General features: G+C 45.9%; 1 protein-coding gene and 1 long non-coding RNA gene across 16 annotated transcripts in view; one reads left to right on the forward strand and one right to left on the reverse strand.

Annotated features, from left to right (window-relative positions):
* Positions 1-1,525: 1,525 nt before the first annotated feature.
* UBL7 (ubiquitin like 7) lies at positions 1,526-16,881 on the reverse strand. Of its 5 annotated transcripts, none has more exons than XM_009250017.3 (11): positions 16,716-16,881; positions 14,269-14,481; positions 12,090-12,209; positions 7,827-7,909; positions 6,982-7,066; positions 6,348-6,405; positions 5,482-5,615; positions 5,172-5,221; positions 4,740-4,907; positions 4,032-4,154; positions 1,526-1,776 (listed from the first exon to the last, which is right to left on the reverse strand). In XM_009250017.3, exons 1-11 carry the CDS (start codon positions 16,753-16,755, stop codon positions 1,639-1,641), a joined length of 1,212 nt encoding a protein of 403 aa, XP_009248292.1. In that variant the 5' UTR covers positions 16,756-16,881; the 3' UTR covers positions 1,526-1,638. The 5 variants fall into 5 exon arrangements, with proteins under 5 accessions (XP_009248292.1, XP_002825710.1, XP_002825709.1 ...); XM_002825664.5 differs by having other exon boundaries at positions 16,666-16,739; XM_002825663.4 differs by having other exon boundaries at positions 16,595-16,720.
* A 48-nt stretch (positions 16,882-16,929) lies between these two features.
* The window catches only part of LOC129050510 (uncharacterized), a 38,135-nt gene continuing 27,993 nt past the window's right edge, over positions 16,930-27,071 (forward strand). For 4 of the 11 annotated variants that reach the window (XR_008514203.2, XR_008514201.2, XR_008514199.2 and 1 more), the window contains exons 1-2: positions 17,576-17,662; positions 21,588-21,682. This is a non-coding gene — a long non-coding RNA (uncharacterized LOC129050510). Of the gene's footprint in view, positions 17,663-20,594; positions 20,833-21,567; position 27,071 lie in introns of those variants that run through there. The other 7 variants (XR_010137186.1, XR_008514202.2, XR_008514204.2 and 4 more) reach the window with 7 other exon arrangements.

Consider the following 27,071-nt stretch of genomic DNA (forward strand, 5'->3'; position numbering starts at 1 on the left):
GCTGCCACAATGGAAACCAGCTCTGGGCAGGCTGTATCATGGGCACAGGAAGGGCTGTGTCAGCCCCATTTGACCAAGACAGACCCATGAGGATGGGACTGGCCTTTGTTTCCACCACAGACAAGCAAGAGACACTGTGTACAAAGACAGAGCTCCCTGGTCTTTGCTCTCAACCACAAGTAGGCAGCTGGGCTCCAGGCAGACCACTGAGGCACACAGAGGCCTGGCACTGAGAAGCCCAGTTCTGAGTCTTTTCTGTCAATGCACATAGAGAGACTTCTCAAATTTTCTGGAAGAGGCAAAGAATAGCATCCTGTTCAGGCCATATCTGGACGTTAAGAGTATCACTGATACACTGGAGGTCATCCAGAGAAATGAACAGGATGTGCTGCGAACCAAAACCAGAAGGACAGGTCAAAGGGGCAAGTCAATGACCCACCATGGCATTCCGTAAGTAACTAAAGCCCTGCTAAGGTAGAAGAGAAAGCAGGCTTGTTCCGAGTGGTTGCTTAGGGCAGAGAGGGGACCAAGGGGTAATGCCCTGGCGAATAGTTAAAGGACAGAATAGGCTGTAAGTGGTAAATCTTTTGTTCCTGGAGGAGACAAGCAGAAACCAAATGACCATGACTGGGAATGGTGGAGATGAAACGCCTGCCAAGGCAGAGGGCAGGAACAGATCTCTGAGCCCCTTTCTACCCATATTATTCCCAAATGAACCAAAACACCATCTGAGGGATGGAAGTTTTCTCCCAACGAAGTATTCAAAGCACTTAAAACCCACTTTCTCAACTTGGACATGTCTGCGATGCCGCAGGGAACGTCACAGGGAACGCCATGCCAAGGGGAACATGAGTGAGCACAGGCAGATGGAGCAGCAGCTTGGGGGTTGGTGCCCTCTCTTCAATATTAAAGCTGAGCCCTGTTCATGTTGGTGTTGTTGTTTAGTATTGCTATTTAACTGCTCTTGTATTTATGCCTTCAGGACAAGGAGGGCCCTACCTCCTGGCGAAGCTCTGAGGCCTGGATTCTGGCATCATTACAGAACAAGCGTCAAAAACTGCTTGGTAAGAATAGACTGGTGGGGTGGACAAAGAAATCTTTGGAAGCCATTGAGAGAGAGAGAAATGTGGAAGGCAAGCTGCCTCCATGTGCTTCCCCTGAAAGTCCACCCAGCCACTCCCTAGACTGGACATCTTGGAAGCATAAGCCTCTTCTGGGCACAGCTGTAATCCAGCAGCCACCCTGAAGATTGGGTGGCAGCTCTGCCTAGACTTTGGCACATCCTGAGGCTGCCAAACTGCAAAGCCCCAGAGAGTCTGGGGGCTACGGCTGGAAACTTCTCCCAGAAGTGAACATGGGTATCTCACAGCATCCCATGATGTGGGGTCTAAAATCCTCCATCCAGGGCCCAGAACTAGGGGCCAGCCCTGTTTGATGCCACAACATCAAGACCAGCACACCTTGTTTGCCCCACTGCCTCCACCAACTCAGATCAGCCAGAAAGGTCAAGAACTGGACAAAGTAGAAGAGTTGACCATCAGTTATATTGGGGAAGGGAGAGATGGAGGCACCTTCATGAGTGCCTCCCAAGGGCAGTAGCCTCTGCAACTTGCTGGGGGTTCAGGGGAAGCAGGGAGTTCATGGGGCTCCTCCAGCAAAGATGAGCTCCAGGGCTGCTTGGATGTCCCCACCAGTGGCCTGCAGGGCCCGCAGGCTCAGTTCATCGTCCTGGATGCCCATGTCACGTAGCTGCTGCAGCTGGGGCTGCCACTGGCTCTGTGGAAAGAGAGGAATGGGCAGAAGCTGTTAGCTGGAATCCAGTGAAGACTCACTTAGGTCTGTGCTTTCCAGGGAAGGAAAGGAAGATGGGGGAGTCCTCAGCAAAGCTGCTGATGCTGAGTTCCACAGAACACGGTGCTTCTAGGAAGACTAAAAGATAGGCTTGAGGGTTAAGCGAACAAATCCAAAGTTTTACAATAAAAAAAGGAAATTCTTGGCGTAAGGATCAAAAGAGAATGTACAAATTATTCACTGTCTGAATTCCAAGAGGCTAAATTACTTTCTTTCTCTTGCTATGTGTACACACACAACAGCAAGATTTTGCTCTTTATGTGATGAGTGTTACAGATTTTTTTCCCAATTTGCTAGCCTTTGGACTTTGCTTCGGTTTTTTGTTTGGTTTGGTTTGCCACAAAGAAATTTTCACCTTTTTTTAAATGTCTTAACTTTTTGTGGTATATAGTAGGTATATCTATTTGTGGAGTGTAAGAGATGTTTTAAATTTTTTGCTTTTACAAACCCAAAATGCATAACTTTTATTTAATGGCTCCTGGATACTGAGTTTCGGCCAAGAAAGCCCTTCCCTACTATAAGGATTTGAAGAAATTCACCCATATTTTCTTCTAGTACTTTCATAGCTTCATTAATATCTCTATTTCATGACAGCAGGGATGAGCACAATTTAGGGAAAACAACGTGTTCACGTGGGAAGAAGGCAATGCAAAGGGGAAGAAAAGCAAAGTCAAAGAGGCAGGCAAGGTTGAGAACGTGGAGGGCTTAAAAAAAAATTCACACAAATCAATTTGAATTCATTTTACAGGCCAGGTGGAACCAGTGAAAGCTTCTGAGCTAGGGAATAAAGTAAACAGGCATCTAGCAACAGGGGAGATGCAAGAATGGAGAAGACAAGTTGTTCACGAATCCTGCTCCTGCTCCCTCACTGTCCACAAGGACCACATGAAACAGTGAAAACCACACAGGCTCGAACCCTATCGTTACGACTTCATGGCCTTATGACCCCAGATAAGTTCCAGGAATGATGCTCTACCCATAGGCTTACTATGTGGAATAGAGGAAAACAGACATGAACCAAACTGCTCATGCATGGAGCTGTGAACTACAATGCTGGCCCCTCAGGTATTCCACTTAGCTGCTAGGGTGACCTTTCCCCTCCTTAAAGCCTTCCATGGGCTGGATGTGGTGGCTCACACCTGTAATCCCAGCACTCTGGGAGGCTAAGGTGGATGAATCGCTTGAGCCCAAGAATTCAAGACCAGGCTGGGCAACACAGGGAGACTCCTCCATCTCTACAAAAAATACAAAAAATTAGCCAGGCATGGTGGTGCATACCTGTAGTCCCAGCAACCCAGGAGGCTGAGGTGGGAGGATCACCTGAGCCCAGGAAGTTGAGGCTACAGTAAGCTGTGATCACACCACTGTACTCCAGCCTGGGTGACAGAGTGACACCCTGTCTCAATCAATCAATCAATCAATGCCTCCCAGGGATCCCTGGTGACTGCTACATCAAGTCATCAAGTCATCAAGTCTAATCTCCTCAGGTTGGCATTCGAGCCCCTTGCGTGTAGGCTCCTGCTCTTTCTCTGGCCCCATCTGCGGATCTTCTACACTGGACACTGCATCCTAGCCTTGTAGTTTTGAGTATGTCACATATACCTCCACACATGTGCACAAACAGGTAGCTCTCTTCACCTGGAAATCAGCCCCTTCCTACCTCAAACCCCCTTCCCTGGCTAGCTAACTTCTAACTAATTCTTCTCACAATCAGCTTAAATACCCCTCTCTCAGAAAAGTTTTGTCTGACCTAGGCCCTTACTTCAAGCAGCTGGGTTTCTTGCCCTGTTGCTCCCCAGCTCAGTACCTGCCTGGTGCCCCTCCATGGCAGGGATGAGAACCAGCTTGCCACTAGCCCAGCATCTGGACTCAGGCCTAGTATACACATGCTCAGTCAATGATCACTGAATGAATGAATGAAATGGCCATGATTATCTAAGCCAGGTGGTCTAGGGAGTCAGGCCATGGTCACTAGGGGCAGGAGAAGCCTAGTGACCACTGTGTATGGTCTGAGAGTGTGCCCTTGCTGGGAACACTCTGCACCTGTCCCACTGCCATGCTCCAGCTGTTCCCAGAATGAAGCATGCCAGGTGTGAAGGTCCCCCAGAGAGCAAAAAAAAGGCTGGGCATCCAAAATAACAAGAAAGCCACATGGAAACCAGGAAGTGGGGAAGACTGACCTGAAGGCTGGGCTGCCCAGAGGCCTGAAGGGCATGCTGTAGGGCTTGGCTGAAGAGATCATTGGTGATGGGCGTCCCTGACTGGACACCAGAGGACATTGGTGAGGTCCCTGAGGAATGACCCTAGAGACAAATCAGTGGTCAGTGCCACCCTCAGAGTCATCTCAATCTTATAGCAGATACTCGCTGTTGTCATATCACCTCACAGCGCTCCTGAGGTACCCAACTTCTGCCTCCCAACAAAGACCTGCCATGAGACAACCAAACAAAGGTACCTAGAAGCTCTCTATGTGGGCAGGAAAGGTTCCATTCTCTTCTGCACTGAGCCCCTTGTCCCAGCCTAGGACCCCAGCACTGCAGCACTGGGAGAGATGGCCTTGAAAGCTGAAGTGACTTGTCACCCAGAAATGCTTAAGCTGGTGATGTCTGCTCCCTGTCAGGGATGAGGAAGGGCATATTGTGTGAGGGGAGAGTCTTCTGAACTAATAGGAAGGACTACTCGGGACCATGTTAAAATCTAGACTTCTGAGTCCTCAAGGCAAGTGAAGAGGAGGTCACTCAAGCTGCAGTAAGAAATCTGCGCCAGGACTCCAGGGTTCAGCTTAAACTAGATCTAGCACCAGGATCAGCAAAGGCAAATCTACTCTACTGCTGGGGAGCTTGTTCCTTGGGGGCCCAGCCTTGATCTTCCCGGCCCTGTCTTCATACCTGGGTGCCAGGAGTCGGTGTGTGAGAGCTGCTCTCCGGAGTGCTGGCCAGGGCCAAGGCGGTGGCCAGCTCACTCTGGGTGATGGGCCGGGGCCCAGCAGCTCCACTGTACCCCAGGGAGGCTGGGCGGGAGCTGGGAGTACTGCTAGAGGGTGTGGACCTGGTGTTCTGGAGAAAGAAGACACTCAGAATCAGGGAAGCAGTACTATGAAACTCCCAGATGAACTCCACCCACCTCCAGGAATAGTTCTTGGGGAAACTCTTAAGTTCCCAGGTTCAGAAAGGAATCCAAAAGCAGAAATAGTATGACATGGTCTTGGCCCCCCAATGGCCTATGTCCACCTCCCAGCCTTGGGAGTGCCAGGTCCCAGGATGCAGCTCATTCCCAGCATCATCTCCCCCAAATGTCAGGCAGGCAGGCAGGCCACTTACTGGGTGAAAGTCGTCCTCATCATCTGAGAGCCCTTCAAACAGGAAGCCACCTGGAGGAGGACGAACAGATTTCAGGAGGAAGAACAGAAAGGCACAGGCGCAGCTCCAGAATCTCAGCTCAAGTTACTCTCCAAATTCATATTTTCATCTCTCCCCTTGGAAAATTACAGGACAGATGCACTTCCTGACTCAAACCGAGAGTTCCCAAGGAACGCCCTCTGCCAACGCTATACATAGCTGCTGAGTAAAGCAAATTCCTGGGCCACTGCCGGCTCCTGAGGGGCCCACATTACGCTTTTCAGGCGCTCACCTGGCATATCCCGGTATGAGCTGGAGGGCATGCTCCGGGAAGAGGAGTCAGTCCCAGGCATCGGGGCACTGCCTGCTACAGAGTGCAGAACCAGGACAATGGCATTGACGAGGGCTGGGTGAGCAGGCACCAACCTAGGACAGAAGCACGAAGAAACCCAAGGGTGACTCCAAAAGAGCACCCTAGGCCATGACAGGAGTTCTGGGTGCCCTCTCACAGCAATGCAGCCACCTGTGCCTGCCCTCAAATTCCTCGGTCTTTAGCATCTTCCACAAGGAAGCTTTATCCTCCTGCTGATCTGCCCCCAGCAACAGGGGCAAGGCCTTCAATTCCTGGGGTCCACTGCAGATTCTTCACCCTCTCCGCAGGCAAGGCATGATGGGAAAGGTGCAGCCTGGGAGGCTCAGGATTCTGGCCTGAGCACATGAGGAGCATCTGGTCTAGGCACCACTACTACATCAGGCAACCCTGGACAGGTCTCTTCTCTTCCTAGGGTGGGGCTGTTCTCTTCACTTGCAAAATGAGGACATGTCCCTTTTAGCTTTGACACTTTACGGATCTGTACACCTGCTTCGCCTTTCGCCAGCTTAAAATCCTTGAAAAGCTCCCTAATTTCTACCACACGAAACCTAAACTGAGCCTGGCAGGCAAGACCCTTTCCCTCAAATCCTGCTTCCTCCCAACACTCTTGACAAAAGTCCTGCTCTTGGGCTTTGCTCTTTCTCACCCCCTGACGTATCTAGAGGGTGGACTTGGTGACAGACTATGGATAGGCTCTCAGAGCAGACTGCAGGCTGACAATTAGGCTTCTGGCCTGAGCACATGAGGAGAGAGAAGGTACCCTCTAATAGGACAGGTACACTTACGTATCAAGCATATTGGGATCAGCGAAGACAGAGAAGAGGTCCTTGTCCTGGAGAACCCCTGAAAAAGAGCAGAGCTCACCTCAAAGAAAGGAAATCAGCCAGATCCAGGAGGGAGAAGAGGCTTTGCGTCTCAGAGCAACCAGCTCAACAGGGACACAGGACAACAAGCCAATCTTCATGAGAAGTAGAGGAAGCAAAGCACCAAGCAGTACAATTCAGGTACTCCTCATCTTGCTCTAGTGAGGGTGGCCCCCTGCTCTCCACCTTCCCTGAACTTCAGTCACATCACAGACTGGGTACCAACACACCTGTCTCTTTCTCCCGTATCTCTGGGTTCTTCCCTTACTCAGGGTGTGCAGGACGCCTTCCCTGATTGCTGTGATGTGGGCTAACTGCTATCCTCATTTGGCATCCTCATACCTTTATTTACAATGTTAGTTAGGCCATTATCTCTCTGTGGGACTGAGAGCTCTTAAAGGGCTGGGTATATCAAACACACCTTGATTACTCTCCCTCTTCCCACAAGACCAGTCATTCTTCAAAAGATAGTCCAAGTCTCTTTAGAGGAATTGTCTTCTCCTGTTTTCTCCTTTTCCGACAACTCCTATTTCCTCAAATTCAGTCCTGCACTTACCAAGAGCAATAGGGTCACTGCTGAGGCCTGGGGTGGCCACAATGATCTGATCCAGAGATTCCTTATTGCTGAGCATCTTAAAGACCTGCAGGAGAAATGGGGAGGGCTGAGCACTCCAGCCAGCTCAATGCACTCATCAAATGCCCACACTCTGCCAAAGGACTTCCTCCCTCTAAGTGCTTGCATGTACATCACCACAATGGAACAACAGCCCCGGAAACAGATGAACCTCTTTTTGCTCTAAGATCGTAGCTTACTGGAGGGGAAACAAACAATTTAAAAAAAAAAAAGGCAAGACCACAGTAAACCTTCAAATCTCTGTGCTCCTTTTCCCCACCTACAGTTTAATGCTTCCAAAATAAAAGCTCTCATTACAAGCTAGTTCCTCTAGGTTCCAAAAGTCCTTTTCAATCTCTGTACAATTACTATTTCATATTTGTATATATCGCTAAGTTCACAGCTGTACTAATTTTGCCTCTCAACTCTCCTACAGAAAGACATCAGCCCACTTCCCCAGTGAAGACATCTAGGTCAAGGGGCAGTAAGCAGGCAGTTCAGCCAAAGTCAAAGAATGAGGCCCAGCAGAAACAGTATGAGGATCTTTTGGCTGTCACCATACCGGCAGGTTGTATCATTATCATTAGAGGGAATCAACAATGCCTGACTGAGACAGGCTCTTTGGGGAAAGACAGGGCTCTACTGAGGCCCACAGACATGGCAAAAACTCCCCAAGGAACTCTTGGTTGCCATGGCAACCGGCTTCCAGCTCCCACTCCACACCACTCGCCAGCCAGCGTTCACACCCTCTCCTACAGTCCTGGCTGGGGGCCGCAGCACACACTCACCGCCTCCCTGTAAGAGGAGCTGCTGTGCAGGGCAGTGTGCAACACCCGGAACTCTCTCATGGCAGCCACTTTGTCCACAGGTTCTAGGGGACAAGATATTCGGAGTTACCCTATAGCACAGGTCCTGTCTCTGCCACAGACATGGCAACATCATTTCAGCATGTGCCAAGGAGCAGCCTGGTCTGTGCGTTCCCTTCCCTCATCACCACTTAAGAATGTGAGTGCCCGCTCAGAAAAACCCATTTGTGCCACGGATGTGAAAACTGCTAGTAAGCATCTTTACATTCGCTTTTAAGCATATTCCACAGATAAAACAAACAAACAAATTCAAGTTGCAGCAGAGGAGACTCTTACCACATGAAAAATAGTGCTCTGATCAACATCCCACTGCAGGAATTCTAGACTAATAACATTTGGTTTTTGGTGTTTTTGCCTTTGTTTTTCAGACAGAGTCTCACCTCTTGCCCAGGCCAGAGTGCGGTGGCGCAATCTCGGCTCGCTGCAACCTCCACCTCCCTGGTTGAAGCAACTCTCGTGCCTCAGCCTCCCGAGTAGCTGGGATTACAGGTGTGCAACACCACTCCTGGATAATTTTTGTATTTTTAGTTGAGATGGGGTTTCACCATATTGGTCAGGCTGGTCTCAAACTCCTGACCTCAAGTGATCCACACACCTCGGCCTCCCAAAGTGCTAGGATTACAGGCGTGAGCCACCGTGCCCAGCCCTGGGTCACACTTTTTAAAGTATGATTATCCTCACAAAGGACCACTAACTTGTGACTGTACTGACTGTGTACTGCCCAACTCCAGGGCACCACTCCCAAAGCAAGGTGAATAGCACCCCTGGGGTTCAGGGTAGCAGCCACATCCTTATCGACAGTCCTGATCATGAGGCTGTCTTTTGAAAAATAGTCATCTTAAGTAAATTACCTAATTTATTCATTCAACAAACATGTACTAAGCATTTACTCCATGCCTGGCTTTGGGCAAGGAACTAGAATATGAAAAAAGAACCCCTGCCATCAAGGAACTCTTAGGACAGGAGGAGAAATGAGACTACATCAAACACACAATTACAAAATGCCACACTGAAGACCTCAACAGAGACGTGGATCCCAGCTAGGGTACCAGGAACACAAAGGCAGACAGCCACCACTGAGAGGGAGGGTGAAGACAGACAGCTGCCTCCCAGAGGAGACCATTTGAAATGGGTATCAAAGAGAGAGCTGATATTTACTGGGGGGGGTGAAGATATTCCAAGCCTAAATGAGAACATGTGCAAAGGCATGGGAAAATAAAAGAATGTGGTGCTTTGAACAAACAGCAAGTCATTCTTTGTGGCTGGAGCTTGGGGTACACATCCCAGCTCAAACAGCAGGCTAACGTGATGTCCTGAAGGGATTTGTAACCTGCCATGGAGAACCACCAAAGAGATCCAGGTGGGAAGACAGACAACAATGGGTTCTCCTCCTACAGGCCCTAGTCTGTGGGAGAACACAAAATGTGATTCCTTTGTGAAGAAAAGCACTCAAGGAGAAAATATCTAAAACACTGTCACAAAACAGTTTCTTCACAGATCTAAAAGTTTATTGTAACCTTCCAATAAAAAGGTCATTTGTTTCAAAAATAATCCTCCAGGTAGAAGGTGGGAGTAAAAGGACTCTTAGTATCTTAAGCCAGTATTCAGCTAAGAGCCATGGCTCTCAGTGTAACATCTCTGAGCTAAATTCATCCTTTAGAAGTGGAAGGCAGCCGGCCCAGTGGAAATGGTTTTCCTCTTGAGCCAGGAAAACCCCTGGTCCATATCCCAGCTCTTGCATTCACTTTCTAAGTAGCTGACCTTGAATAAATGCCCTAACCCTTTTCTTCCTCCATAAGATGCTAATGCTGTTACCTACCCTGCAGGGCCACTGTAATGGTTAAATGAGGTATAAAAGTGAAAAAACCTGGCTCACAGAAGCCACAAATGTTATTCTCCTTCTGTTAATGCCCTCTAGCCAAAGAGCTGGGGGGCATATCTGTATTTAAACAAGTTGGGTTTACTGCTCAGTACAGAGAGAAGAATGCACACCACAGGAAACCGTGGGCTGTCTCAGTAAGAGGATATTAGAAAGGACTTTTTTTTTTGAGACAGAGTTTCACTCTTGTTGCCCAGGCTGGAATACAATGGCGTGATCTTGGTTCATTGCAACCTCTGCCTCTTGGGTTCAACCGATTCTCCTGCGTCAGCCTCTCAAGTAGCTGGGATTACAGGCATGCACCACCATGCCCGGCTAATTTTGTATTTTTAGTATAGACGGGGTTTCTCCATGTTGGTCAGACTTGTCTCAAACTCCCGACCTCAGGTGATCCACCCACCTCAGCCTCCCAAAGTTCTGGGATTACAGGCGTGAGCTGCTGCACCCGTCCAGAAAGGACTTCTTACAGGATTTTGGTTTTGTCTGGCTGATTTGGGGAAAAATTTAAAGAAGTGAGGTTTTACTCTGGATAGGATGCTTTCGGGCAGTGGGAGTGATTTTATAAATGAGTATCTTAATAACTCTTACCTAGAAGGAAGGAAAACTAGAGCAAGGTGGAAGCTGTAATTGGCAAAGCAGCAGCTGTTACTCTCATCAGCCAAGATAGAAAGATACTTGGTCACTTTTGTGGTTTGGATAATGTTCATGTTTTTGCTTCTGTTCAGCAGTAATAGGGATCTTGTTTTTGTCTTAATCCATAGTGGTCTCAGAGTGGCCTTGACTGCTATTGGGGATCTGTACAATTGTTCATGTTCCCCAAAAGGACTCCAAGGCCTGGCTGTGAGTGCCAGGCCAACCTCTGGATGTCAGGAACTCTGTTCCTCTTTCTCACTTCCCATCAGGGTATGAAAGACATTTTTGTCTTTTACAGTTAGAACTGAAAGGGGGGTAAATTTCAAACTGATAACTAGTCACAGCAATCATGAACATTATAAAAAGATGTCAACCTGCCAGTTTAACAAAGCTAATCTCTTTTACACAGCTTAGCTTTATTCTTGGGGAGGCTTTTAAAACACACATGCAAAATTTAAATCATGAATTCCAAGCACCTTCTATTTATAAACCAAAAAGGCATCTGAGGCTTTGTATATTTTCTCCAAGAGCTATTTAAATACTCTTTGAATATCTTCAGGAAAATAAATTACCAGTATAGCAAGAGCAGTTAGCTGACTGAACAAATCACCACCTGAGGAAGTTTGTAGGAAGATTTGTTAACAAGGGAACAAACTGCAGCATTAGGAAAGTGCCAAAAGTTTCCAGCTTTTTTCTAATGAGAACAACAATAATAACAAAAGGATACAAAGTTTACTTTGTATCACTGAAAAATAAACTGTTAACTTAAAGGAGTTTAAGTAGACACAAACTCCCTATCCCATTAGGAAACAGTAGATGACAAACTTAGAAAGTGGAGAAACAAGCCAGGAATGGTGCCTGTACTTTGGGAGGCTGAGGTGGGGCGGATGGCTTGAGGTCAGGAGTTCAAGACCAGGCTGACCAACATGGAGACACCCCGTCTCTACTAAAAATACAAAAATTGAAGGCCGGGTACGGTGGCTCACGCCTGTAATCCCAGCACTTTGGGAGGCCGAGGCAGGCAGATCACAAGGTCAGGAAATTGAGACCACCCTGGCTAACACGGTGAAACTCCGTCTCTACTAAAAAATACAAAAAAAATTAGCCAGGCTTAGTGGTGGGCGCCTGTAGTCCCAGCTACCTGGGAGGCTGAGGCAGGAGAATGGTGTGAACCCGGGAGGCGGAGCTTGCAGTGAGCCAAGATCACGCCACTGCACTCCAGCCTGTGAGACAGAGCGAGACTCCGTCTCAGAAAAAAAAAAAAAAAAAAAAAAAAAATTAGCTGGGCATGGTGGCTCATGCCTGTAATCCCAGCTACTCGGGAGGCTGAGGCATGAGAATCACTTGAACCCGGGAGGCGCAGGTTGCAGTGATCCAAGATCAAGATTGTGCCACTGCACTCCAGCCTGGGCAACAGAGTGAGACTGTCTCAAAAAAACCAAAAAACAAAAAACAAAATGGAGAAACAAATCTTCCATTAGTGATGCTGACAGTAAGAAGGTCAAAATTGGACTCTGTTTATCAGCATAGTCTAATCCAATAAGTAATAAAGATATCATTTATCATCAGCTCAGTAAATCATCCCTTTGTTCCACCCAGTCTAAGAACACACAGACCCTTCCCTTGCGGATATTACAGAAACTCTGCCTGCCTAAGGGCTGCCCCTCACTCACCCGGTTTCTGATCAGGTTCGGGCCAGGACTTTCGCAGAACATGGACGGTGGACCCAGGTTGAATGCCATAGAAGTCAAGTGTCTGGTCATCTTTTAGCTTCCGACCACAGTAGATCAGATCTAAAAAAAGAACTGTCCACTTATATTTTGCTCCTCAAAACAAATTTAGATGGTTTTTGTCCCCTGAGAACCTTATTTTGATTGGATAGATAGCTGGAGAATGATACATGTTTTAAAAGATACTCTTATTCAATAACTTACTAACTTTTTTTTTTTTTGAAACAGGGTCTTACTCTGTTGCCCAGGCTTGAGTGCAATGGCACCATCACAGTTCACTGCAGCCTCAACCTCCTGGGCTCAAGCAATTCTCCCACCTCAGCCTCCTGAGTAGCTGGGCCTACAGGCACATGCCACCACATCCAGCTAATTTTTGTAGTTTTTTGTAGAGACGGGGTTTTGCCATGTTGCCTAGACTCGTCTCTTAACTCCTGGGCTCAAGAGATCCTCTTGCCTTAGCCTCACAAAGTGCTGGGATGACAGGCGTGAGCCACCATGCCTAGCCAATTAAATACATTTTAACAACTATTTGCAAATATAAACTCATAAAATGGACTTACATCGAATCTGGCCAGATGTGGTGGCTCACACCTATAAACCCAGCACTTTTGGAGCCTGGCCAACATGGCGAAACCCTGTCTCTACTAAAAATACAAAAATCAGGGCCGGGCACGGTGGCTCACACCTGTAATCCCAACAGTTTGGGAGGCCAAGGTGGGTGGATCACCTGAGGTCAGGAGTTCAAGGCCAGCCTGGCCAAGATGGTGAAACCTCGTCTCTACCAAAAATACAAAAATTAGCCAGACATGGTGGCAGACACCTGTAATCCCTGCTACTTAGGAGGCTGAGGCAGGAGAATCGCTTGAACTCAGGAGGCGGAGGTTGCAGTGAGCCAAGATCGCACCACTGCACTCCAGCCTGGGCAACAGAGCAAGACTCTGTCTCAAAAATATATATATATATGTGTGTCTCAAAAAAATATATATATCATACACACACAAAAATTAGCCAAGTGTGGTTGCGCAGGCCTATAATCCCAGCTACTCAGGAGGCTGAGGCAGGAAAATTGCCTGAACCTGGGAGACAGAGGTTACAATGAGCTGAGATCTCGCCACTGCACTCCAGCCTGGGCAACAGAGCAAGACTCCGTCTCAAAAAAAAAACAAAACGAAAAAAAAAGGATTCACATAGAATCTATCCACAGAAAAGCTCTGGAGTTTAACATTGTGGAGGCTGCCCAATTTAAATCAATGGAAAAACAACAAAATAGGATGAACTCAATCCAGGTATGACTGAAAACATCTTTTTTGCCAGTTGGATCCTTTAGCTATTATAAATTACCTTTCCAGTGTAATTTAATTATATTTAAATTCCTCCCATCTCCACCTGGACTCCCCATGCCACTTTCATTTTCTTTTTTACTGCCTTTCCTCTACTCAATCAACCAAGCAAAAATCCTTCTAATCATCCCTTAAGACCTACCTCAAATATACTGAGGAGCCTCCCCGACCAACTTCTCCTTCCCTAACTCACCCCAAACTTCTGTTCTTTCAGAAAAAGAATTCACAATGTTGGCCGGGAGCAGTGGGTCATGCCTGTAATCCCAGCATTTTGGGAGGCCGAGGCAGGCAGAATCACAAGGTCAGGAGTTCAAGACCAGCCTGGCCAACATGGTGAAATCCCATGTCTCTACTAAAAATACAAAAATTAGCTGGGCATGGTGGTGTGTGCCTGTAATCCCAGCTACTCAGGAGGCAGAGGCAGAAGGGCTTGAACTGGGACCCAGGAGACAGAGGTTGCAGTGAGCCGAGATCGCACCACTGCACTCCAGCCTGGGCTACAGAGCAAGACTCCATCTAAAAAACAAAAACAAAAACAAAAAACAAGACAATGTCATAAAGAACCTGGTGATAAAGTAGTTCAGTATAATACATGGCTGAAATGGCAACCAATAGTTTCATTATATGATTTGTGTTTCTATTTACCCAACACTCACTTCCCTGGAGTGTTAACATTATGAGGCAACAAATCCCAAGCCCTTACTTTACTCTTGTAATTCCAGAAGTACCCTCCCCCAAAAGAGATCACAGCAGCAGCCCAAACCCAGTCCAGAGAGACTCACCAATCAGCTCAGGGTCTGGAACAGACTCCTGGAGTTTGCCAGCAATAAGCTGCTTCAGAAATGAAATACTATAGCCCCCTAGCGAGTATTCTCCCAGTTCTGTCTCTGGCAACCGAAGAATAGACTTTGGAGCAAGTGGCTGGTCAGCCAGCTTCACTGCCAGGTGCCAGTCTGAGAGAGACATCCTCTCTCTTTCGCGCTCTCTCTTTCTCCCTGTAAAAGAACAAAACCTCGGTGGTTAAAAGACACACCACCACTCTACTCCACCCCCACCCACCAAAGGGTTGAATGAAAGACAATTCAATGTGACACTGTTGAAGAAGCATAGGGTGCACCATCAGGAGGCCAGAACTAGAATCTGGGGTTCACTCTCTACTGATACTGTGATGGACAGCTCTCTAGGCCTGAGTTTCTTCATCCCTAAGGTGGACATAAAAACGCCATCCAACCTAATAGGAATGTTGTGAGAGAAATCATCTAACCCTCTCCCTTCTGTATGCTCCTTTTTCCAATTTTCTTCAACTCTTGCTTGAACCAGTAGAACAGCTTTGTAACAAGTTCCCTGCCTCTTGCCTCTCCCTTTCAAATATCTATGCTGCCACCTAACAACGCATCAAACCCATCATTCTTTTTTTTTTTTTGAGATGGAGTCTCGCTCTGTCACCCAGGCTGGAGTGCAGTGGCGCGATCTCGGCTCACTGCAAGCTCCGCCTCCCGGGTTCACGCCATTCTCCTGCCTCAGCCTCCCAGGTAGCAGGGACTACAGGCACCCGCCACGACGCCAGGCTAATTTTTTTTTGTACTTTTAGTAGAGACGGGGTTTCACTGTGTTAGCCAGGATGGTATCGATCTCCTGACCTCATGATCCACCCGCCTTGGCCTCCCAAAGTGCTGGGATTACAGGCATGAGCTACCGCGCCTGGCCACAACCCATCATTCTAAAACACAGATCTGACCAAGTCACTTCTCTGATTAGAGCTCTTCCAATGTCGGGCTGGGCACAGTGGCTCATGCCTGTAATCCCAGCACTTTGAGAGGCCTAGGCGGGCGGATTGCCTAAGCTCAAGAGTTCGAGACCAGCCTGGCCAACATGGTGAAACCGTCTCTACTAAAAATACAAAAATTAGCTGGGCATGGTAGTGCGCACCTGTAGTCCCACCTACTCAGAAGGCTGAGGTTGCAGTGAGCCAAGATCACGTCACTGCACTCCAGCCTGGGTGACAGAGAGACTCTGTCGCAAAAAAAAAAAAGCCAAACACGGTGGCTCACACCTGTAATCCTATCACTTTGGGAGGCCGAGACGGACGGATCACTTAAGATCACGTGTTCGAAACCAGCCTGGCCAACATGGTGAAACTACATCTCTACTATAATAGAAAAAAATTAGCCGGGCGTGGTGGCAGGCGCTTGTAATCCCAGCTACTTGAGAGGCTGAGGCAGGAGAATTGCTTGAACCCGGGAGGTGGAGGTTGCAGTGAGCCGAGATAGCGCCACTGCACTCCAGCTTGGGCGACAGAGACCCCGTCCCTCCCTGCCCCACCCCGGCCCCCCAAAAAAAGACATATTCCAATGCCTCCAAACCATCTATATAAATTAAGTCTAAACTTCATCGCCTGGCTTACAAAACTCCCTGCCAGCCTCCTTCCCCAACAGAGCTCTATCCTGCAAAGGGCCTCCACAACATGTAAGTACACACTCATAATAAAGCTCTCCCCTATTTTACATCTCTGCTCATCTAACTCTGCATGTAATTTCTCTTCCCTTTTCGGCCTCTTAGCAAACTCCTACCGAAACCAACACAGATTCAACAACCTCAGTCCCCTCTCTTTCCTCTGTTGTTCCCACATCCCCTCAGAACAAAAGGGCTACAAATATCTGCTTGCCCCCTCCTCCACCCCAATTCTTGAAGGCCCTTGAAAACAAAAGACTAAAGTTTTCGTCATCCTTGTCCCCATAGCTGGCATACATGGAACCCCAGAAAATAAATCAGAAACTCTGACGGCGGAAGAATATTCCAAAGCAAGATAAGTTCTTGTTATAGTCATCATTATTGCTTCCAAAGAGACCTCTGGTAGGGAAGAGGAAAGAAAAGGCTGTGAAGCTGCCTAGCAGACCTTAAAGCATCCTCAAGGTACCTTCCACCTCAAGTTTATGCCAGAAGGAGGTCGTTTTATATACCATGTCTCACTTAATCCTCACAGCGGTTCCCTAAGGCAGGCATTATCCACATTTTACGGATGAAGGAACCAAGACTCAGTAAAGTCACTGGCCCAAGGTCACAGATCGCTGGTAATGGGGCAGGGACACTATCCGGTGGCGACCTCACCGCTCCAGTGGGACCAGCTAATTAGCTGACACACATCGAGCCCGCGCTGCCCAGGGGCCCAGCGCCCTCACCCGTCCCGCGGAAGGAACCCGGCCGCACTGCCGCCGGTGTAAACACTCACTCTGGCCCTCTCGCCGGAAACCGGAAATTCCGCGCTGCATTCTGGGAGTTGCAGTTCCCGCTGTGGCCCCCGCCCCCGCCCCTCCCCCTTATAAACAGCCAGTCTACAAGGGGCGCTAGTTGCAAAGCTTCCGGTTCTGGGGGAAGGCGTGGCTTCCGCGCTCTTTGGAATGTCCGGCGCCTGAGCGTCTGGGTGCTTTCGTTGGAGAGGGTCCCATTTCCAGTCATTCTTCAGCCTGGTGATTCCCGCGCTCCCCTGAGGAGCATATGAAGTACGTCGGTTCTGCCAGGTTGGAACGCGCTGCTGGACACTCGGCCGTAAGGCGGATCCCGGATCCCGTCCCACTCCGACCCTTCCCTCCAGAAGGGCCGGTTCCCAAACGGCCCCTTTAGACACATCCCAGCGGTTTCCGACGGCCCTCACGATGAAAACTGCTGTCCGTTGGTGAAGGCAGCCTCTTCTGTGCTCCTCGCCGCTGACTTTCTGAGGCGGACCTACCTGTGGAGGCATACCAGGAACCAGACGATGACCCCCTCCAAAAGTTGGGTCTTTGAGGAGAGCTACTAACTTGGGTTCCTGGTACACCCTCTACATGCAGTGGTGAAGCTTATCTAACAGTCATTCATAGAATCAGTTTGGGAAGGGGAATTTTCGCTGAACTCTCATAGAGAAACTGTTTTAGATAACAAAGTTCTGCACGGTTAAAATTGAACAGAAATTTTTTTGCATAGAAATTAGGATTACCGAAAATACTGAAGAAAGACTACCTCTGATTGGACTCTTCTCAAGGAATTAATAATTCAAGAACTAAGGAAAGAAAAAAGTGATTATATGAAAATACTGAAGTTGATCGTAGCAACTGAAGGCTGATCCTGTGTGGGTAAATGTAAACGCTGAATTCCCACGTTCCAATGTGCGACCTGGGATTAAGGCAGCAATTGAGCAGGGTAATGTTACTGAGGAGAGCGAACAGATCGCAGGATCTCAGAAGGCCTAACATTAAAGGCAGATCACCCCTCTGTTCTCATAAGTTATATGGGGAGTTTTGAAATGGCTTTCACTGTCTTCAGGGAGTTTATCTTCAGGATAACTCCCATGTATGTTGTGGGCGCATTAGGAACCCATGGCTGTTCCCAAAGTCTCCCTTTCCCATCCTACCCATTTTTAGATATACCCCCTCTTTCAGTAATCCTTCCTAACCAGACTTCTTTAGACTCCTTCCTCTCCTGCCTACTAAGTTACTTGCACCTGAGCTCCATAATTTATCAAAATTATATATTGTGAATATATATATTCACAATATATATATTTTTACTCTTAATGGTATTAGATAATTTGATTTCATTAAAAAACTTTTTTTTTTTTGAGACGGAGTCTTGCTCTGTCGCCCAGATTGGAGTGCAGTAGTGGCCGATCTCAGCTCACTGCACCCTCCGCCTCCCGGGTTCAAGAGATTCTCATGCCTCAGCCTCCTGAGGAGCAGGGACTACAGGTGCCTGCCACCACGCCCGGCTAATTTTTGTATTTTTAGTAGAGACGGGGTTTCACCACGTTGGCCAGGCTGCTCGAACTCCTGACCTCAGGTGATTCACCCGCCTTGGCCTCCCAAAGTGCTGGGATTACAGGCGGGAGCCACCACGCCCAGCCTGAAATTTTGTTTTGATGGTTAGTGCCTTTTGTGTCCTATATAAGAAATCTTTGCCTCCCTCGTTATGAATATACTATCCTAGGTTTTCTTCTGTGTTATTTTATCTTTCACATTTAGGTCTATGATTAATTTCACATTAATCTTTGTATATGATAGGAGTTAGACATCAAGATTCATCTCTTCCATAGGGGTGTACCATTGATCCAGCACTATTTAAAAATTTTGTTCCCACTGAATTTCAGTGGCAGCTTTGTCATAAATCTGGTGACTATGTATGTCTGGGTCAATTTTTGACTCTATTCTGTGCCATGGGTGTATTTTTCTGTCATTGTGCCAATGTCACACGTCTTGATTTCTTCTATAACTTTAGAGTAGATCTTGCTATCTGCTAGCCTTTTGGCTTTAAGAGGGGCATTGCTATTCTATCACCAATAGATGACAATTGTTAACTTTGTTTTATACTTCTAAAAGTATAATTTTACTGAATCTTAAATATGTATATTCAGCAAAATTTAGATTACACTGCACATTTGTTTAGTAATCTACATATTTTACCTAGCTTGAATATTTCCCCTGTGCTCAAATATTCTTGAGACTTTTTACTTTGAAATAATTTCAAGTTTATAGTACAGTTGCAAAATATTACAAAATAATGCCCTCATATCCTTAACCCAAAGTCCCCAGTTGTTAATAGTTTACATTTACCTCATCATTCTTTCTCTCTCATTCTCTCACTATGCATATTGTTCTTTTGTTTTTCCACCGAATCCGTTTAAGAGCCAATTACAGACATTACCCAAAGTATTTCTGTATTTCCTGAAAACAAGGATATATTCTATGTCACAGCCACAGTACAACCCAGCAAAATCAAGAAATTAATAAATACAATAATACCATGTAACTTACAATCTCATTCAGCTTTCATCAACCATTCCAGTTGGGTGGAGGCTGATCATCTCTCTGCCATTTTCATGTTATGTCATAGATTTTCACATCTGTCACATCATTCATTTCTCCAAAGAGCCTTAGTTCCTTTTAGTAAGGGATGGTATTTAGAAGCCAAGTCTGGATGCTAGGTGTGTTTATTGCTACTGAGACATCATTATTTCCAGTCTATCTCAGTGACTAGACCTAGCAAATAAATGAATATTGATATACACACCCATTCATCTGTATTTCTATGAAATATATTTAAATATGTGTGCATATAGATGTGTATGTTATATGTATGTATGTATAGATCTATGTATATGTGAGCATATATATGTATATATAAAATATGAGTTCACACCAATACCTCAAATTCCAATCCAATACCACATATTTTCCTCTAGTCTTCCTCTTCTCTATAATCTTACCTCTCTTCTGTAATAGTAGGAAACTTGATTCCATTTTCCACAATATACTTGTATTTTCTCATGTTGAAATTCATGGTACCTGATATGGTTTGGCTCTGTGTCCCCACCCAAATCTCATGTTGAATTGTAATCCTCAATGTTGGAGGAGGGGCCTGGTGGGAGGTCATGATGATTGGATCATGGGGCAGACTTACTTCCCCCTTGCTGTTCTCATGACAGTGAGTTCTCATGAGATCTGGTTGTTTAAAAGTGTGTAGCACTTCTCCCTTTGCCCTCTCTCTCCTGCTCTGCCATGTGAAGATGTGCTTGCTTCCCCTTCACATTTTGCCATGATTGTATGTTTCCTGTGGCTTCCCCAGCCATGCTTCCTGCATAGCCTGCAGAACTGTGAGTCAATTAAAGCACTTTTCTTTATAAATTACCTGGTTTCAGGTAGTTCTTTATAGCAGTGCAAGAACAGACTAATACAGTACCATAACAATGGAGCCTCCTCTTCAACTTGATTCTTGAGTCCTTTTGACATAACCCTGGAGGTTTTTGATAGCTCCCTGCTCTCTAGCATGACAAGATTTCCTGGCTAATCTTGTACTTCCTGCCCTAGGCATAAAAATTAGCCATTTCTTCAATAAATTCATATGGTTTTCTGTGGGAAATTGTATATTAAGACCACAATCTGGGCACTAGGGATGCTTATTGCTACTGAATTGTTACTTGTAAGCCACATTAGTGGATGGAGCTACGGGGAGATCTATATCCATAGAGATATAAATAGAGAACATTTCTACTGCTACTTCAAATTCAAGACTACAGAGGTTGGGTTTGGTTTTGGTTTTTGGTTTTATGGGTTGTTTTTTGTTTTGTTTTTTGAGACAGGGTCTCGCTCTGTTGCCCAGGCTGGAGTGCAGAGGTGCAATCATGACTCACTGCTGTCTCAAACTCCCAGGCTCAAGCGATTCTCCCACCTCAGCCTGCCAAGTAGCTGGGACTACGGTTGTGCACCACCATGCCCAGCTAATTTGTGTATTTTCTGTGGAGGCAGGGTTTCACCATGTTGCCCAGGCCGGTCTTGGATTCCTGGACTCAAGCAATCTGCCCACCTCAGCCTCCCAAAGTAAGACTACAGAATTTTAATTTAATATTTTCTATATTACATCTTTATTTCCTTTCTTCCACACTGAGAATACTAGTTCTCAAGAACATAAGGGACAACAGTATTTAAATATCTATATTCATTTCCTTTATCCCATATCACATACCCAACTGTCTCAAAATAACAATACAAATGATACTATCACCACCAATATAATTATTGAGATGTTTAAAAAAATGTTTGCATATGCCCTTCTCATTCTATCCCCTCCATTCCTTCTCTCCATTTTAACAGATGTGCTGTATATTATCTGAGCCTATACTCATTACTCTACCTTCCTCTTTTTAACTCTCTTAATACTACAAAGAATTCCATGTTTAGGCCAGGTGCGGCAGCTCATGCCTGTAATCCCAGCACTTTGGGAGGCCAAGACAGGCAGATCACCTGAGGTCAGGAGTTTGAGACCAGCCTGGCCAACATAGTGAAACCCTTTTCTACTAAAAATACAAAAATTATTGGGGGTGTGCTGGCGGGCACTGTAATCTCAGCTACTTGGGAGCTTGAGGCAGGAGAATTGCTTGAATCCAGGAAGTGGAGGTTGCAGTGAGCCGAGATCATGCCATTGCACTCCAGCCTGGGCGACAAGAGTGAAACTCCATCTCAAAAATAAATAAATAAATAAAATCAGAATTCCATGTTTAATGCGCTCCACTGGTTTTTGTTGTTGTTGTTGTTTTGTTTTGTTTTCTGACACAGAGTCTCACTGTATCACCCAGGCTGAAGTACATTGGTGCAATCTTGGCTCACTACATCTCTACCCCAAGTTCAAGCAATTCTCCTGCCTCAGCCTCCCAAGCAGCTGGGATTACAGGTACCTACCACAATGCTCGGCTAATTTTTGTATTTTTAGTAGAGACAGAGTTTCACCGTGTTGGCTAGGCTGGTCTCAAACTCCTGGCCTCAAGTGATTCACCCGCCTTAGCCTCCCAAAATGTTGGGATTACAAGCATGAGCCACTATGCCCGGCCCACTGGTTTTTATTATTGAAGTCATTCTCTAGTGGATTTCCTGGAAGGACTACAATATTCTCTGTGAATGATATTCCCTAAGCTTTTGCATATTAATAGCAGTTTATTTGTGGCCTTTATGCCTGAAAATCAGTTTGCTAAATATAAAATTGTTAGTTCACATTTTCTTTCTTAAGATATTTCATTTTCATCTGATGACAAAAATCTAATTTTCTTTCCCTTACAAGTTACTTGCTCTTTTCACCAGGTTGCCCAAGTAGTTTTTAAAATTTTTTGTTTAATTTCCAGTCATTATACCTGACTGCATCTTGGTGCTGTTTGTTTTAGGTCAGTAGTCTCAGTTATGTGGTATTTTCTTCCAAAATGTAATTTACATTTTTTTATTTCAGTAAAGATTGATTTTTGAATTACAGGTTTTAGAATAGTTCCATTCTCTTGCTTTGGTTTGGTTCTTAAGAGGACTCATGTTAGCCATATGTTGTATCTTTGTTGTTTCTCTTCAATATCTGCCACTTTTCTCAAATCTTTTCTCTTTCTTCATTTTTAAAAATATTTTTTAAATGTTCCTCCTTTCTACATTCTACTTAAGGCATCATCTGTTGTATTTATTTCTTCTGTGTTCCTTTTACTTTAGTTTTCATTTTGTATTTATTTTTTATTTTTTATTTTTTGAGACAGAATTTCACTCTGTCGCCCAGGCTGAAGTGCAGTGGTGTGATCTCTGCTCACCACAACCTCCATCTCCCAGGTTCAAGTGATTCTCCTGCCTTAGCCTCCCAAGTAGGTGGGATTACAGGTGCCCGCCACCGTGCCTGGCTAATTTTTAAATTTGTTAGTAGAGATGAGGTTTCACCATGTTGGCCAGGCTGGTCTCAAACTCCTGACCTCAGGTGATCCACCTCTCTCGGCCTCCCAAAGTGCTGGGATTACAGGCATGAGCCACTGTGCTTGGCCTAATTTTTTTTCTTTTATTTATGAGTTTCTTTCCTGAGTTCTGTCACCTCATTTCTGAGTTCTCCAAGTTCTTTTTGATGTTGTATTTTCATATATCATTTTCTTTCTTTTTTTTTTTTCTGAGATGGAGTCTCATTCTGTTGCCCAGGCTGGAGTGCAGTGGCACGATCTCAGCTTACTGCAACCTCTGCCTCCTGAGTTCAAGCAATTCTCCTGTCTCAGCCTCCCAAGTAGCTGGGATTACAGGCGGGCATCACCACACTCAGCTAATTTTTGAATTTTTACTAGAGATGGGGTTTCACCATGTTGACCAGGCTGGTATCAAACTCCTGGCCTCAAGTGATCCACCCACCTCAGCCTCCCAAAGTGCTGGGATTATAAACGTGAACCACTGCACCTGGCCATATCATTTTCTTAATACATTTCAGTTTATTTTGAAAATAGATGATTATAGTTTTTATCTGTTCTCTGTTCACATCTTAGTGGTATGCTTTTATTATTTATAGAAATATAATTCTGCTGCTTATTCTCTTATCATAATTTTGTATGACATTTGGCTTATTTATTTTCTGTTATTCATTTTTGTGTGAAATTACTTTTCCTATGCTTTTAAAAAGAGATGTGGTTCAGGGTAGCATTTTGAACTTGAGAGAGCTTCCTCCTCTATTGTCTTCATGTAGTGTTAAAAAATATGGCAGCTTGCTTTCTGAGATTCTTTAGCTCTATTAGCCTTCCTAATTTTTTTTTTTTTTGAGACAGAGTCTCACTCTGTCTCTAGGCTGGAGTGCAGTAGCAGGATCTCGGCTCATTGCAACCTCCACCCTCCCGGGTTCAAGTGATTCTCCTGCCTCAGCCTCCCAAGTAGCTGGGGCTACAGGCATGCACCACCACACCCAGATAATTTTTGTATTTTTAGTAGAAACGGGGTTTCACCATGTTAGCCAGATGGTCTCCATCTCTTGACCTCGTGATCCCTCTGCCTTGGCCCCCCAAAGTGCTGGGATTACAAGCGTGAGCCACCGCGCCTGGCCATTAGCCTTCCTAATTTTTATCTGGATCTTCTCTTTCCTTCATCTCTATTTATGTCTGTCCTGATCAATTTTGGTTCCATTTCTAGCAGTTTTTCCTCAGTATGAGACCCTGTTCTGGAGGGAAACCCTGGCAGGCCAGCTTTAGGATTCACATAGGCCGAGCTGCTCTAGTCCTTTAAGACCTTAAAGCAGATCCCTTGCATTTAGTCACTGTTGGAATGGGCAAAAAACCTCCCAGTTTCAGCTGTTGTTCGCAAGTTAGTCAAGCTTTCTAATGAATGCCTGCTGGCTAGTTAGAGGAATTCCTATTCTCAGATCTGTTAGCTGTAGCATTGCTTCCTTCTGCTTCTTTCTGCACAGGTGATGATGCCACGCAAGTCTTGCAGCTGCCGATAGTTTGTCCTCACCAATTTGGATTTTGGAGTTAATGGGGATATATCATCACCTGATATTAGTCTATTTAGGCTAATATAACAAAATACAGACTGTGTGGCTTAAACAACAGAAATTTATTTTCTCCCAGTTCTGGAGGCTGGAGAGTCTAAGATCAAAGTTCAGCAGCGTTCAATTTCTGGTGAGGGCTCTTTTCCTGGCTTGCACATGGCCACCTTCTTGCTCTGTCCTCATACAATCTTTCCTTGATGCCTGTAATGGAAGAAAGAGAGATCTTCCCTCTCTTATAAGGCCACCAATCCTATTGGATTATGGCCCCACCATCATGACCTCATTTTTTTTTTTTGGGGACGGAGTCTCGCTTTGTTGCCCAGGCTGGAGTGCAGTGGCGCAAACTCGGCTCACTGCAAGCTCCACCTCCCGGGTTCACACCATTCTCCTGCCTCAGCCTCCCGGGTAGCTGGGACTACAGGCACCCGCCATCACGCTCGGCTAAATTTTTTTTGTATTTTTCACTAGAGACGGGGTTTCACCCTGTTAGCTAGGATGGTCTCAATCTCCTGACCTCATGATCTGCCCGCCTCGGCCTCCCAAAGTGCTGGGATTACAGGCATGAGCCACTGCGCCTGGCCAACCTCATTTAATCTTAATAACCTCCTACAAGCCCAATCTCCAAATCACATTTGAAGTTACACTGGGGGTTAAGCCTTCAATATATAAATTTGTGGTGGGTAGGGGGCAATTCAGTCCATAGCACCTAGGTGTTTTTTTTCTCTTTTTTTGAGACAGAGGCTTGCTCTGTCACCCAGGCTGGAGTGTAGTGATGCAATCTCGGCTCACTGCAACCTCCACCTCCCAGGTTCAAGTGATTCTCCTGCCTCAGCCTCCCGAGTAGCTAGGACTACAGGCATGTGCCACCACACTTGACTAATTTTTGTGTTTTTTGTAGAATCAAGGTTTCACCATGTTGGCAAGGCTGATCTCAAACTCCTGACCTCAGGTGATCCACCTGCCTCGGGTCCCCAAAGTGCTGGGATTTCAGGCCATAGCACCTAGTTATTTTGTAAACACTGTCCATGGATTTTTTGTTTTGTCACCCAGTTGCTATGCTTTTAATTGTGGATCCAGAAAGATTAAAAAGCTTGGCCGGGCGGAGTGGCTCATGCCTGTAATCCCAGTACTTTAGGAGGCTGAGGCAGGAGGATCACTTGAGCCCAGAAGTTTGAGAACAACCCAGGCAATGCAGTGAGATTCCATCTCTACAAAAAATTTAAAAATTAGCCAAGCATGGTGGCATGTGCCTGTAGTCCCAGCTGCTTGGGAGGCTGAGGTGAGAGGATTGGTTAAACCTGAGAGGTCAAGGCTGCAGTGGGCCATGATTGTGCCACTGCACTGCAGCCTGGGCAACAGAGCAAGACCCTGTTCTCAAGAGAAAAAACTGTGTCACTTAATATGCTAAGTGAAATAAGCCAGTCACAAAGGACAAATACTGTATGATTCCACTAATGTGAGGTACCTAGAGTAGTTAAAATCATAGAAACAGAAGGTAAAATGATTGTCGTCCAGGACTGGGGTTAAGAGGGAATGAGGAATTATTTTTTGTTCAATGGAACAGAGTTTCAGTTTGGGAAGATGGAAAAAGTTCTGGAGATAGATGTGGCGATGGTTGCGCAACAACGTGAATGTGCTAAATATCACTGAATTGTACACTTAAAATGGTTAAAATGGTCATTTTTGGTTATGTATATTTTACTATAATAAAAAAGGAAAAGTAGAAACACATAAAACAGCAGTCCCCAACCTTTTTAGCACCAGGGACTAGTTTTATGGAAGATAATTTTTCCACAGACCAGGGTAGGGGGATGGTTTCAGGATGATTCAAGTGCCTCACATTTATTGTGCACTTGATTTCTATTATTATTACATTGTAATATATAATAAAGTAATTATACAACTCACCATAATGTAGAGTCAGTGGGAGCCCTGAGCTTGTTTTCCTGCAAATAGATGGTCCCGTCTGGGTGTGATGAGAGACAATGACAGATCATCAGACATTAGATTCTCATAAGGAGCAACCTAGATCCCTTGCATGTGCAGTTCACAGTAGGGTTCATGCTCCTGTAAGAACCTAATGCTGCCACTGATCTGACAGGAGGCAGAGCTCAGGCAGTAATACGAGCAATGGGAAGCAGCTGTAAATACAGATGACGCCTCGCTCACGCCGCTCACCTCCTGCTGTGCAGCCTGGTTCCTAAAAGGCTTCAACCCCAACCCCCTGGGGTTGGGGACCCCTGACATAGAAGACCCCAAAAAAGGACCCCATCAAAATTTGAATGATTCCACCCATCAATCACTGTGCTGGGATTCCACCAACCCTTCACTTGACTGGAGACTATTCAAAGAATAAAGACTATGAGTCCACTGAAATGATTGTGAAATATAAAGATAGGTCTTACCGCATCTGTAAGTCTCTTTCTTCTCCTGTAGCCTGAAATAAAAATAGACAAAGAAACTGGGTGCGGTGACTCATGCCTGTAATCCTAGCATTTTGGGAGGCCAAGGCGGGCAGATCACGAGGTCAGGAGTTGGAGACCAGCCTGACCAACACGGTGAAACCATTAGGTTAGGAAAGAACCTAACTTCTTGATTTTGTGTTTTCTACTAAAAATACAAAAATTAGCCAGGTGCAGTGGCACACACCTGTAATCCCAGCTACTCAGGAGGCTGAGGCAGGAGAATTGCTTGAACCTGGAAGGCGGAGGTTGCAGTGAGCTGAGATCATGCCACTGCACTCCAGCCTGGGTGACAGAGCGAGACTCCATCTCAAAAAAAAAAAAAAGGACAAAGAAGAAAT

This window comes from Pongo abelii, chromosome 16 (assembly GCF_028885655.2).
Source record: "Pongo abelii isolate AG06213 chromosome 16, NHGRI_mPonAbe1-v2.0_pri, whole genome shotgun sequence".
Lineage (NCBI taxonomy): Eukaryota > Metazoa > Chordata > Mammalia > Primates > Hominidae > Pongo > Pongo abelii.

Bases quoted from the DNA above. Each gene is read 5' to 3' on its own strand.
- UBL7 (XM_063716217.1), bottom strand. From the start codon at position 16,316: ATGATGACTATAACAAGAACTTATCTTGCTTTGGAATATTCTTCCGCC. The intron at 4,908-5,171 runs GTAAGTGGCCTG...TTCTTTCTCCAG, and splicing joins ATGAGGACGACTTTCACCCA to AACACCAGGTCCACACCCTC. The intron at 4,155-4,739 runs GTATGAAGACAG...ATTTGTCTCTAG, and splicing joins CACCGACTCCTGGCACCCAG to GGTCATTCCTCAGGGACCTC.